We start from the raw sequence: 11,577 nt of genomic DNA, 5'->3' as shown, positions 1-11,577 counted from the left end.
TTATATACTTTTTAACATCAGTAAAATCACAAGGATGTGTGTCTCGTACATGTCCACTTAGTGGCAGTATAGTCACATCTTAACGTGTCTGAGAAAGCTTTCCAATCATGAAATCTACTTGAAGGCAGGGCCGTGCAGAGACCTTTGGAGAGGCAGGTGCTCAAAGTATAAAAGGGGCACATGGAACAAGGCTTTAAATGGCACTGTTCAAAATATCAATACAGCAATATATTGTGATGCATTCCTTGCTGATTCGCGTATCGATATGGATGATTATGTATTGATATGGCAGCAAATGCTCTGATGCAGTTTTGAAAAATAAAAAATAGAAAAGAATTTTAAGTTTAAAAGTTAAAAAAAAAAATTCTTTCCACCTAATAATAGCTCTGGGATCAGAAACTGAAATGTCTTAAGTTGTCCCAACCTGATGTCTTTTTCTTCTCTGTTCTACAGAATAATTAAGAACAGCTGTTATAGTAAAAACTATAGAAAATGCTTGTGCCTCTACATTTTCCTCTTTCTTACCAGCCTCTGTCTCCTGGCTTGCTGTTCCCTGCTCCCTTTCTGTCACTTGTGCCTCTACATTTCCCTCTTTTTCTTCCTCTGTCTCCATCTCCTCATCTGGGGCCCGTTTCACAAAGGAGGTTAAGTGAAAACTCTGAGTATGTTTACCCTGAAATGAGGGAAACTCTAGGTTTTCTGTTTCAGAATGGGAGATTTGTCAAACCTGAGAAAGCAGGGTAAGTCAAGCCCGTTTCTGAAAGAAAGGGTAACTTACACTCAGAGTCAGTTACCATGGTAACTTACACTATGAACCTAACCTGGTGGGGAGCAGGTTTTCTTCGATAAACCCAGAGTTTATTTAGGTCTCCTCCCCCTTTTTAAACACTTCATTAATGCACGCTGGAAAAATGCTCTCCTTGCTAAGTGTTTTTTTTTTCTTCTTTTTTTGCCCAAGTACAAATATAAAAAAAAATTATAAAATAAAGATTGATTTTCTATATCAGAAAATGATATAGGAAATTTTGTCTTGTTTCCTGGGGAGGGGGGGGGGGGTCTAAATTAAGTGCATTTTACTTAAGCAAAATTAAATGCCAGTGTGGTAATAAAAATAATCTTAATGCAAATGGTAAACCTTATTCTGAGTAGGGATGGGTAGGGTATAGTTAAGGTTTTAATGGTATTACTACTCTTACCGATACTGCTTAAGGGTCCGGTACTTTAACGGTATTCTTATTGGTACTTTGTGTTGTGTTACTTTGTGTTGTGTTATTGGTACTTTGTGTTGTGTTACTTTGTGTTGTGTTATTGGTACTTTGTGTTGTGTTACTTTGTGTTGTGTTAGGCAGTCGAAAACTTTGCATTTCTCTGTCTGCACATAATGCACTTTTGAAAGATGCTTTGACAGATTGCTTGTGTTTCCGCCCTTACATGAAAAATTTTGTTGCACTTATGACAACCAGCGTTGTCTGCATCAACTCTAGTGAAGTATAACCACACTTTGGAACGTTTTGCTGTCTCCCCCATCGTCTTGGCTGAGCTTTCAGCGTTGTTACGGAAAAGGTGAGGAAGTTATATGACCTGCGGTGCGCTTGCGGCATTCTGAAAAGTTGAGATGTTTTTAATTTGATGCGGTGCGGAAGCGCCTGGAAAAAAACTAGCTCGTCGCACCGCACCGCGTCGCTTCCATTATGAGCGCGCATACCGCGCGCCTACATTTGAAATAACGAACTTGAGCGCGCAAAAGACGCGATATGTGAACGGCCCCTTATGCGTGTGTGTGTGACTGACAGACGCGGCGCGCATGAGAGATCTCGCAGATTTCACAGACAAACGTCTTAATAATATCGCACATTAGAAATGTTTGGTGAGATAAAATGTGCACAATAACATTATTAAGCAAAAATACATAGTACATAGCATTCACAAAAGGGCATGTTATTACAAAAAAATTGCGGAAAATTTGCTTTGACAAAAGGGCACTTTGGGCGCAAAGGGGCAGGTGCTCAAGCACACAACGCCCCCCCCCCCCCCCCCCCCCTGCACGTGCCTGCTTGAAGGAATAGTTTATTTGTTCATTTCTTTGTTTACTTACATCTCATCTTGTATCCTCTGAGTTTCAAGAATAATTAGGCTGTTTGATTTTGTTCTGTCTGCTCCATCCATCATCATCTCAGAATGTTACAACTCCCTCTCAGCTCTAGTTCTGTAAGGTGATCTGTATCCAAATAATTTTTGGACAGTTGGATATTTTGTCTTTTCTTTGCACTATCACAGCTAATCTTGGCTTGTTAGTTTGTTGTGTATACCTATACTAATTTCTGAAAAGTTATAATCACGTTGGGATGTTTAAGATGATTCATTTTTTAAAATCCTTGCCTTTTTACATAAAAAAGTATTCAGATGTGGTTTAAAAAAAGAGAGAGCACAATGTATACTATATTTACAGAACAACCTGTACACTTTTCAGTTTAAAACTGTCAAAACAAACCACCTTACACACCTTGTACACTTAAATTTTGCTCATATATACCTGTACATAAATAACTGCTTTATGTAATATACCTGCCTACAATTGTCAATTTGTATATTGTCATTCCTTACCTACTTTTTGTATTTTTTGTATTTTGTATTCTTTTATTATGTGTTTTATGTTCTGTGGCTGTCATTCTGTTGTACTGCGGAGCTTCTATCACGAAAACAAATTCCTCGTATGTGTAAACATACATGGCAATAAATACATCATCGTAAAATGGTAAAAAGAAAGCCATACGTCAAATCAAAGTCCATCACATTTCCACAAACATAAGTAAATACATAAATAAGGTACACAGTGTCATACACACAAACACAAAACACCATCATGGTAACTCATCATGACACTAAAATTATGCAATAAATATTCATTTAACAACATAAATTGCAACAAACTCTACCTGAAAATAAGGAAATTTAACATTAGCCAATTAAAAGTGTTTGCTGTGACATTTTTAGTCTTTAAAATTACAATGATGTTTTTTACAGTGTAGAAAGAGGTTTATTTTCACTGCTCTTCATGAGGTATGCGTCATCTACTAGTGTTTAGCATTTACACCAGTCAGGAGAAAAGACACCGATCAATTACTAGGGTTCGGTGAAAATCAGATTACTTTGTCACTCAGACTGTGTGTGAACAGCACACCGAGGCTGAGTGCTGAGCTGCTGCTCAAAATCTTACATACTTCACCATATGACCTCATGTGTCGTGATCTTAATATCTCTTGATCCATCTGTCTGGCAACAAAATCGTCAATGACTAAATCCCAGAAAAATCCCAGAATTGCCATTTGAAAAGTATACTTTTACATTTGTGTTTGTTGTCTTCTTAGAATCTGATTTATGTGTCTCTGAACTTTAGTCCCCGGTCTGCACTGCACATGCTTGGCTAACCTCTACCATATCAGCCAAATGACTGCTGTGTGCTGCATGTGTCTCTGGTCTCAGCTCAGAAGCCCTGATCACACCACCGAGGCTTGCATGACAAATTTATAACAGTGATTGATGTCCAACTATTCAGGCTAAATTCACAAATGTTAACATTTTTAAATGCACTATAGAATTAATTTTTTTTCCTGGAACTGCAGTAAACTGTAAATGCAATAAATGGTTCATGACATAAAAGCCGTTTTCTTTTTTCGAATATTTTTTATTTCAGAACATTAAAGTTCACTCATATGAGGCATGCACATATAAAGTTACAGTACAGTAAATATAACATATAAATCTTATAGACGTACATAGTCAGATACGTACAAAAGGACCTTTAAATGAACAGTTGAGTCATACAAAATGAAAAGAGAAATACAATAAATAAGTAGTCCCATACTGAAACGATGCTTGTAAATCCTGATCTATTAGATGAGGTGGAAACGCTTGTGTACAACAACATACAGTAAATAGTGACAGGTAAATAAGTCTAAAATGTAATAAAACAAACATGAGCAAACAGATAAAGGCAAAGGATGGAGGCAAATGGTTAATAACATCTAGGCACAATCAATAATGGTAACCTTTGCACTTTCTCTGTCCCTTTTTCTCCAGACTAGCTTTGGTTCAACAACATTCGGGTTGAGCTAAGGCACTAGCAGATGTGTTTGCCTACACTTGCCAATTAGTGCCAAAGGCTACACTCTGCTCTGTGGACATCCAGGACAGGGACTGGACTTCATTTGCTTCAGGGAAACTGGCCCCAACAACTGTATCACCTTCCCAGCACCACCTGAAATATGTCTATTGAAAATTCCACTCATAATGCTTCTTGTATATAACAATACCACTGTGGATTATGAGGTTTATGCTTCTCTCTCAAAAGAGTCATAATCTTGCTGAACATTACCTATTGCCTCATTTGTGGCTTATAATTATGTCTAAGTGATGATTAACTGCATTGCACATTCGGTTGCCTCCTGCTGCTCACTGAATCAAGCTCTCGTCATGCATGATGGTGTCGAAACGTCAGATCAGAGAAGGAAGGAGTCTTCATTTTAGGAATTAATCGGTTGGGTGTAGGAACAGTGGCCTTTCCTGTGGAACAGAATAAAACTTGAGAATCGGTTCTTACATTTTTAAAACATATTTTTTAAAGTATTGTTAGCAGGACAGAAATACATTCACCTGCATATTGCTGTCGAGCACTCATAGTTGTTCTGGCAGTAGGCACCGTGAGGTTTAGTACCCATGATCCTCCATAACGGGGTCGTTCGAGCTGTTCTCTTCAGTGACCTCTGAACTTCCTGCACAGAAGTTGAAGGTGTGTCCGACTTTGGCACAGGACTGCAGGTCACCTGAAACACACACACTAATAAAATGCTATATCTGTTTCATAAAAGAGATCAAATTGTACAACTGTATGCTTTGAGTATTAGTCATTTTATTTTCTCAACAAAATCTAAATGAATACAAGTAGAACTAAAACAAAATTATATTTGACCGCTTTGTGGCTCCTTTAAAATAGTTCCACTCTAAAATATAATATAAAAAAAGCAATAATATAAAAATGATAATACTTAATATAATTTATTATCGTAGTATTTTAGGTCATCTACAGTATTTTTTTTTTTCAATTCCAAGTGAACACAATAACATAAATATCATAAGTCAACCGTTTACAGAGCTGTGAACAAATACATTTTTCAATTATAAAAAATAAGAAAATGAAAAATAAAAAGTTATCACAATTACCTGCTGGACAAGCACCAAACACACCAGGCAGCAGGCGAGAAGAGCCCCTCTGTGATTGTGATCCTGCATGCTGGATGAGAAATGTTTCAGTTGCTGTAACACTGACCAAAGAGACGATATACTGTCTTATATACCCTCCAATCAGCTGAAGAGAGACTCTCCCTCATCCCTTTCTCTCTCTCTCTTTCTCTGCATCTGTCTCTCTGCTTTTTCATTATCAGATGTGGCACATGTTTGCTTAATGTTTTTGATTTGGATAAGCTGTCCTCTGGGGCTCTGGGTGAGAATGCAGCCAGAGTTGAGAGAAGCAAGGGATAAGAAAGAACAAGAGGAATGAGGGACAAGAACAAAAATCAGTCATATTTTGGACATGTGCTTGTCAGCATTTTAGAGTTCAGTGATGTTTTACCAGAGTTTATTGAACTGTACATTTTAGACAGCTATGCAGTGGTGTTTACAAATATAAAAACAGGTTTAAATATGTAGTTGAGATGATATATATATGATTCTAAGGCCACCCTGTTTCTTCAAAGTTCCTTTCACATAATTCTTCTGTCTCCCTTTTATCATATATACATGCGCAGGGGCCTTGAAAAAGAACAATGATGATTAGAAGATCTGCTGTGTTTTAAGGAGGAATAACAAATGGACAAAAAACACAATGGAAAAAAAAGTCGCCGCAAAAATGGCAGACATGAGTCGAACCACTGATCCAGCTCATCACAAAGGTTCCGCACTGACTCATGGTGTTTACTGGAAATGGTGCTGCTTATCATCTTGGGATTGGCACGTAAATAATACCCAGCACTGTTTCATAAGCTGGTGGCCTTGTTTTACATATTTCTAGCATGCTCGCTGTATTGCTCATAATATTGTGATAGAGCTCAAGATTGGAATTTCAAAGTTCTGTGAGTTACTTCTTGAGAAAGACGCAAACATGATTTGTTCAGATCAAGGTTGCATCTAAATCTATATTGGTTAAGTGTTTATTGAGGTCAAGCTCAGCATACTGGGCTCCTGACTACTACACTTTTAGGACTTGCTTTTCTTCTTTATGCTTGTGGTGTTTACACTTCGTTCAAACATTTTTGGATTTTAAGTAATTAATACTTTTATTCAGAAATGACAAGTTAAATTGATCAAAGGTGACAGTAAAAACATTTATAAATGTTACAAAAGTTTTATATTTCAAGTAAATGCTTTTTTTAGCTTTGTGTTCATCAAAGAATCCTAAAAAAAAAAAATGTACCGTGCTCTTCACAAAAATATGAAGCAGTGCAACAGTTTTCTTCATTAAAACTTTATATATAAATATATAAATCATATAAATAATGTTTAAAATAATTTATTTTACATTATTTAATTATATTTATGTTTATGATGCAAGGGGGAGAAAAACAACAAACAGACGATGCTGGATAGTAATGCATAATAATAAAATAAATAAATACTCATATTAATACATAAAAGTAAAACACCAAATACATTTCTGGTGGATTGTGTGACACTGAAGACTGGAGTAATGACGCTGTAATTTCAGCTTTGCCAACACAGGAATAAATTACATTTTAAAATATGTACAAATAGAGAACAGCTATTTTAAATTGTAATCATATTTCACAATATTAAGTTTTTTCCCTATATATATATATATATAAAGTCTTACTGACCCCAAACTTTGTACAGCAGTGTATAGTTAATAAATCTGAATTCTTTTTTTATTCACAAAGTCAGAAATCCTGATATTACTTGTAAAGTCAAACTTGTGACATAAGGTGTGTGATTCATGTCACTGAAAACATATAAGTTGCAGCATTTGAAATGTAAATCTAGCTTGACAAAAATAACCTTTGAAACATTTAGCAGGGTTCAATAATCAGCATTAATAAACAGAAAACCACCAGTCATGTGTTTATAATGATCAGGAAACTTTTCTGTGCAGTTCTTCCAGGAGATCTGTATCTAGCTCTACCTGCACAGACGTGACTCCTCTCAGGTCACTGTTAGTATCACACAAACTAGCAGTTTAAAATGCAAATGAATTCACTTTACATAGATTCGATGAATAAACCCTGAGGGTTTTGTGGAGATAATTCTGTGAACTGAACAACAGATTATGGAGCAATACTGGAACATTCTATCATTTGATAAGAGACTAAATTTCTTCCATCAGTAACCTTAAGAAAACTTCTGAGGAATTCAGCTGCAGGGGAAGAACTTCTATATATATCCATTATACTAACGATCTATATCAAATGAAGACAATTCATCAGGGTGTTCCTTCAGTGCTCCGGGGTCAAGGACAGCGATCGCTGTCCCTGTTTGGCATGTTTGTCCGTTTTGGCACTTAGTCAAAAGATTTCAGACCAAGTACACCATCCCGCTGGGAAGTGAAACAATTATCAGTTGCCAAAGAGGAGAAAAGGGCCTTGGCAGATTCATCCAGTTTTATTTGGTTTATAGAATATTCCTGTACTTATGTCTGTGCATCTGTAGAAAAGGAGTTTAACTGTGACTCATGTAATTCAGTTCTAACTTCTCTGCTCCTCTGTGACAGAAAAATTGGAAGGTCAATCACATCATAGCCAGACACCTTTGTTGATAGGCTTCTCTAATTAATAACATCAAGGTTATATAAAGGTGAGCCAGACCTTCTGACCAACACAAAATTACCAATAAGGTTTTTTGTGTGAGTAGATAAAGCTTAAATTGGCCTTATCATAAAGCAGAATATTAAAAAAAATATTATGACAAAGTATGAAGATTAAATCTAAGGTCTTTAGATTCAAGTTTATAGAGCAGAAAGAAAAAATGCCTCTAAATTTTAGAAAACTCATTATTAAAACACAATCGGTAAAATGTGTTAAAGGAAGTAAAACTAATCTAAATGCACTTCAGACGACACAAGCAGACAAAAACAAACAGACCACAGAGAAAGAAAAAAAAACAGTAGACATAAATGTAATGTACAGAGAAGTCAGCTTTTTTGGAACAAATGGAATAGAGACTTTTGACTTTTCCGTTCTTATAGGAAATTTAAGTGATGTTTTGTTGTAAGACACTATGGTTTCCTTTATTTCTGGCTTGAGATCCCAGACCTTCTCTACAATGTCCACAGACCATAATCCATATTTCTGATCGCACTTCTCAAAGTGTTTGGAATAACATGAAGACGAATATCATGACAGAACGTATATTTTTTGGAGAACTGTAAACAGTAAGAGCTGCTCTATATTAACAGGTTTTAGTTAATGATTTCTACCTGCTCAACTTGTTGAGGACAGTACACAACCTTTTAAGTTTCTGTAATGTCTTCAAGCCTTTATCTGATCGGCCACTTCAGACAGAAATGTTTCAATTGGCCTCTGACTGTTACCGTTTCTGTGGTTGTGATGGTCAGTTCTACAAGTGAGACGCTGTGTGGCGCTGTTGAGCTGCTGAATTGATTTCTTATGTCCAAAATGCCACAGAGCAAACGTTGCTAGTATTCTGCATTTGTGTAAACGTGTTTTTTTGGTATACAATTTCATAGGTATTATAGCATAAAGACAATGTTCAAAACCTTCTTCCGATACATCAACATCTTGTCCTGATATTGCAGAGGCTAAACTCTCGCATAAGGTTCTGAATGCCCTTTCACCCACAGTTACATCACTTCTATAACATCAAAGAAGCCAGTTCAGACCAGCATTCCTGCAGACTTCTGAGATTTAATAAAGCTGAAGCACAGCTGGGGAAAAGAGCGTACTCTACTGACCAAATATTAACATAAACAAAAGAGAGAGAAATGACCACACAACAGGTATATGTAAGTTTGCTTTCTTTTTTTATACAAAACAACCATTTTATTTCAACATCTTTCATCATGGGATTAAAACATTCATTTAAGTGCATGGACTTTAGTTTCTCCTCTAAGAAATGAATCTATGAAAGTCTCTCTTTCATATACTTTAATGGATGTCTTCTTTGAGGTAGTGCAAAATTGGCATTTGCGCCTTTTCTCCGCTTGCTTTTGAATGCCGTGCCCTTTGCTTTCAGAAAGAGAATACAAATGCAAGAGACACAACAGCATTAAAGCCTAGAATTCAACAGACAGGGCTCTCTCATGCTTCATTTTTTTTTTTTCTTCTTCTACATTTTCCGATTTTCTTTAGACAGACTTTTCAGTACAGTGTCTTTAATAAAGTGCCAACATTTTCCATCTCCATTCCCCTGCATAAATACATAATGAAAGATTCAACATTAATACACACAAGACGGAAAACAATAAACATACATAGACAAAGAGTAAATAGAAAAAAAAACGCATTATATTAGCTCATTCATTTACCAATCAGAATCCATTTGTTCATCCCTACATCCCCAAACAGTTGGGTACTGCGAGAGATGAGACTGAATTGGTCACTCTCCACAATTCAAGTCTTACAGAAACATCTCTGTGTGAATGCTGTTAGTACTGCACGAGAAATGGCAACAGGCAAATCAAACCCAACATAGCCATTCTTTTTCCAACTGTGCTAGTAGAAATTCACATTGTCCATTAGGACCATTTAGTTCTTGTCCTTGACTGACCTTGAGCCCAAAGTCATCTGCAGGTGCAGGAGTCTGCAATCATGTCTTCATATTCTTTATAAACTATGTTTCCGTTCCTCTCCATCATCAGCACACTGACAGGTTTGTATTTGTAAGGAACACAAGAGGGCAACGGGATATCTGCTGCACCAAGCTCGCTGATTAATGTCTGCATGATCGCGTGGTTGGGTGAATTGTAGCCGTAATGCAGGATACGAGGACAGTCTCCCATACAGTAACGAGGATTGTACTTGGGGGGTGCAATGATCCAGTGGTCCCATCCCAAATCTTTGAAGGCCACAGGGTAGGAGTGCAGCTTGCACTGGTTTTTGGCCACACTGTTCAGCCCTTGCTTGTAGTTGGGGATGTCAGAGACGATGCTCCCAGCTTCCTTGGACCGACGGGTCCTGGGGCGAGAAAGGGGAGTGAAGTGCTTCCCCCATTCCACAGGCTGCTTGTTCTCCTCCAAGAAGAGCAGCAAAACTGGAGCTCGAAGATGGTGTTGAGGTGGGAAGTGTTTCCGTCGTGTAATGGACCTGGCGTGTTCTTGTTGTGTGCATCGATAATGGGCAAAGAGGGACACATGGCCATCTTTCGACTCGGACACGTGTCTTGTGACATCAGATTCGGTCCACAGGCTTCGAGGACCCATGATGACACGTTCTCCTGTAGGAAGATCTTGAAGTGACGTGACTCTTGCCTCACAGATAAAAGAAAGATGCGATGACACAGGCGACCTTAGGTGCATAAAAGACGCCCTCACCAATTTGTCCAACGAGAGGTTTTCCAGTTCATATTTCACTGTGTAGGTATACTGAAGGTCTAGTCCAGTAGGGGTTACAGATAGAAGAGAGACAAAGAAAACAAATAATCAGACAATAGGCCTAAATGTTTTAATAATGTAAGGGCTACACTGCTCAACACAACTTAAAAATAAACATTACAATAAGAGTTTTAATGCATAAATGCTATAAAAGAACCATTTCAGGCTCCCAAAGGAACCTTTCAGTGAACAGTTTGAGTGTGAAGAATATTTTAACCATCCGAAACAGATTGGTCCACTATATTTGTGCAATAATAACATCCATAGATGTAAAAGGTTCTTCATGGAACATTAGAACTTTTATTTTAAATGTGAACAAAAAGATTAAGCATTTCTTCTAACCTAAGGCATAATGTGTTCTAGATGTACTTGTGAAGGATGTGTATGAGATAAAGACGGAGTTATTTACCGCTTGAGGTCGGGACAAAGTGTTTTTCAGTGGTGGACGCTTGAAGCAGCCTCACAGTGTTGGAGCCGAATAACTTGTGCTGTTTTGGTCGTCCATCTGCATCCGCCGCGATCCTGTATAGACGTAACATGAGTCGCATAGCTTCGTCTTCAGTTTGGCTTTCTTTGAAAGGTCTAAAATAAGAGTTCCTCTGTTTGAGGTGTCGATTTAGGCGAACTTCTGTATTGGTGACGCCAAACTGGGTCGGAGAGGCCATGTTTCCGGCCACGCGCGTAGAAATGTGCAGCACAAACAAACAGAGTCTCAGACAGGTGTGACTGCTGGTAGCCTTCATGTTCAGCCCCTCGTATAGACGAGTGCCACCTGAAAGGCTACCATCGTCTAAGACAATCAGCGGCCGGAATTCAACCTAAACATCACCTGTGACCTGAAGGTGACAACCTTTTTGCGGCGCAGCTAATCGTGTGACGTCATGCCCAATTACCTGACGTCGGCGTTGATTTCGTGTCGATACGTTTCGCTCCTGCGTGCAGAACACAGTTCCCCTGCGTCC

General features: G+C 37.8%; 2 protein-coding genes across 2 annotated transcripts; both read right to left on the bottom strand.

The window, feature by feature from the left end:
• Positions 1 to 4,357: 4,357 nt before the first annotated feature.
• leap2 (liver-expressed antimicrobial peptide 2) lies at positions 4,358 to 5,485 on the bottom strand. Its single transcript, XM_059523139.1, has 3 exons — positions 5,221 to 5,485; positions 4,654 to 4,823; positions 4,358 to 4,563 (listed from the first exon to the last, which is right to left on the bottom strand). Exons 1-3 carry the CDS (start codon positions 5,287 to 5,289, stop codon positions 4,524 to 4,526), a joined length of 279 nt encoding a protein of 92 aa, XP_059379122.1. The 5' UTR covers positions 5,290 to 5,485; the 3' UTR covers positions 4,358 to 4,523.
• Positions 5,486 to 9,023: 3,538 nt separating this feature from the next.
• LOC132124276 (bone morphogenetic protein 15-like) lies at positions 9,024 to 11,577 on the bottom strand. The gene is made up of 2 exons (XM_059535228.1): positions 11,025 to 11,577; positions 9,024 to 10,614 (listed from the first exon to the last, which is right to left on the bottom strand). Exons 1-2 carry the CDS (start codon positions 11,356 to 11,358, stop codon positions 9,806 to 9,808), a joined length of 1,143 nt encoding a protein of 380 aa, XP_059391211.1. The 5' UTR covers positions 11,359 to 11,577; the 3' UTR covers positions 9,024 to 9,805.

Source organism: Carassius carassius, chromosome 3, assembly GCF_963082965.1.
Source record: "Carassius carassius chromosome 3, fCarCar2.1, whole genome shotgun sequence".
Taxonomy (NCBI): domain Eukaryota; kingdom Metazoa; phylum Chordata; class Actinopteri; order Cypriniformes; family Cyprinidae; genus Carassius; species Carassius carassius.
This window is presented reverse-complemented; position numbering and strand designations above follow the sequence as displayed.

What these genes read in the sequence shown, in the direction of transcription:
- leap2 (XM_059523139.1), bottom strand. Translation starts at nt 5,289, where the DNA reads ATGCAGGATCACAATCACAGAGGGGCTCTTCTCGCCTGCTGCCTGGTG. An exon ending in GTTTGGTGCTTGTCCAGCAG is followed by an intron (nt 4,824 to 5,220) that starts GTAATTGTGATA and finishes TGTGTGTTTCAG; the next exon opens with GTGACCTGCAGTCCTGTGCC. An exon ending in TGCTCGACAGCAATATGCAG is followed by an intron (nt 4,564 to 4,653) that starts GTGAATGTATTT and finishes TCTGTTCCACAG; the next exon opens with GAAAGGCCACTGTTCCTACA.
- LOC132124276 (XM_059535228.1), bottom strand. Translation starts at nt 11,358, where the DNA reads ATGAAGGCTACCAGCAGTCACACCTGTCTGAGACTCTGTTTGTTTGTG. An exon ending in CTTTGTCCCGACCTCAAGCG is followed by an intron (nt 10,615 to 11,024) that starts GTAAATAACTCC and finishes CTACTGGACTAG; the next exon opens with ACCTTCAGTATACCTACACA.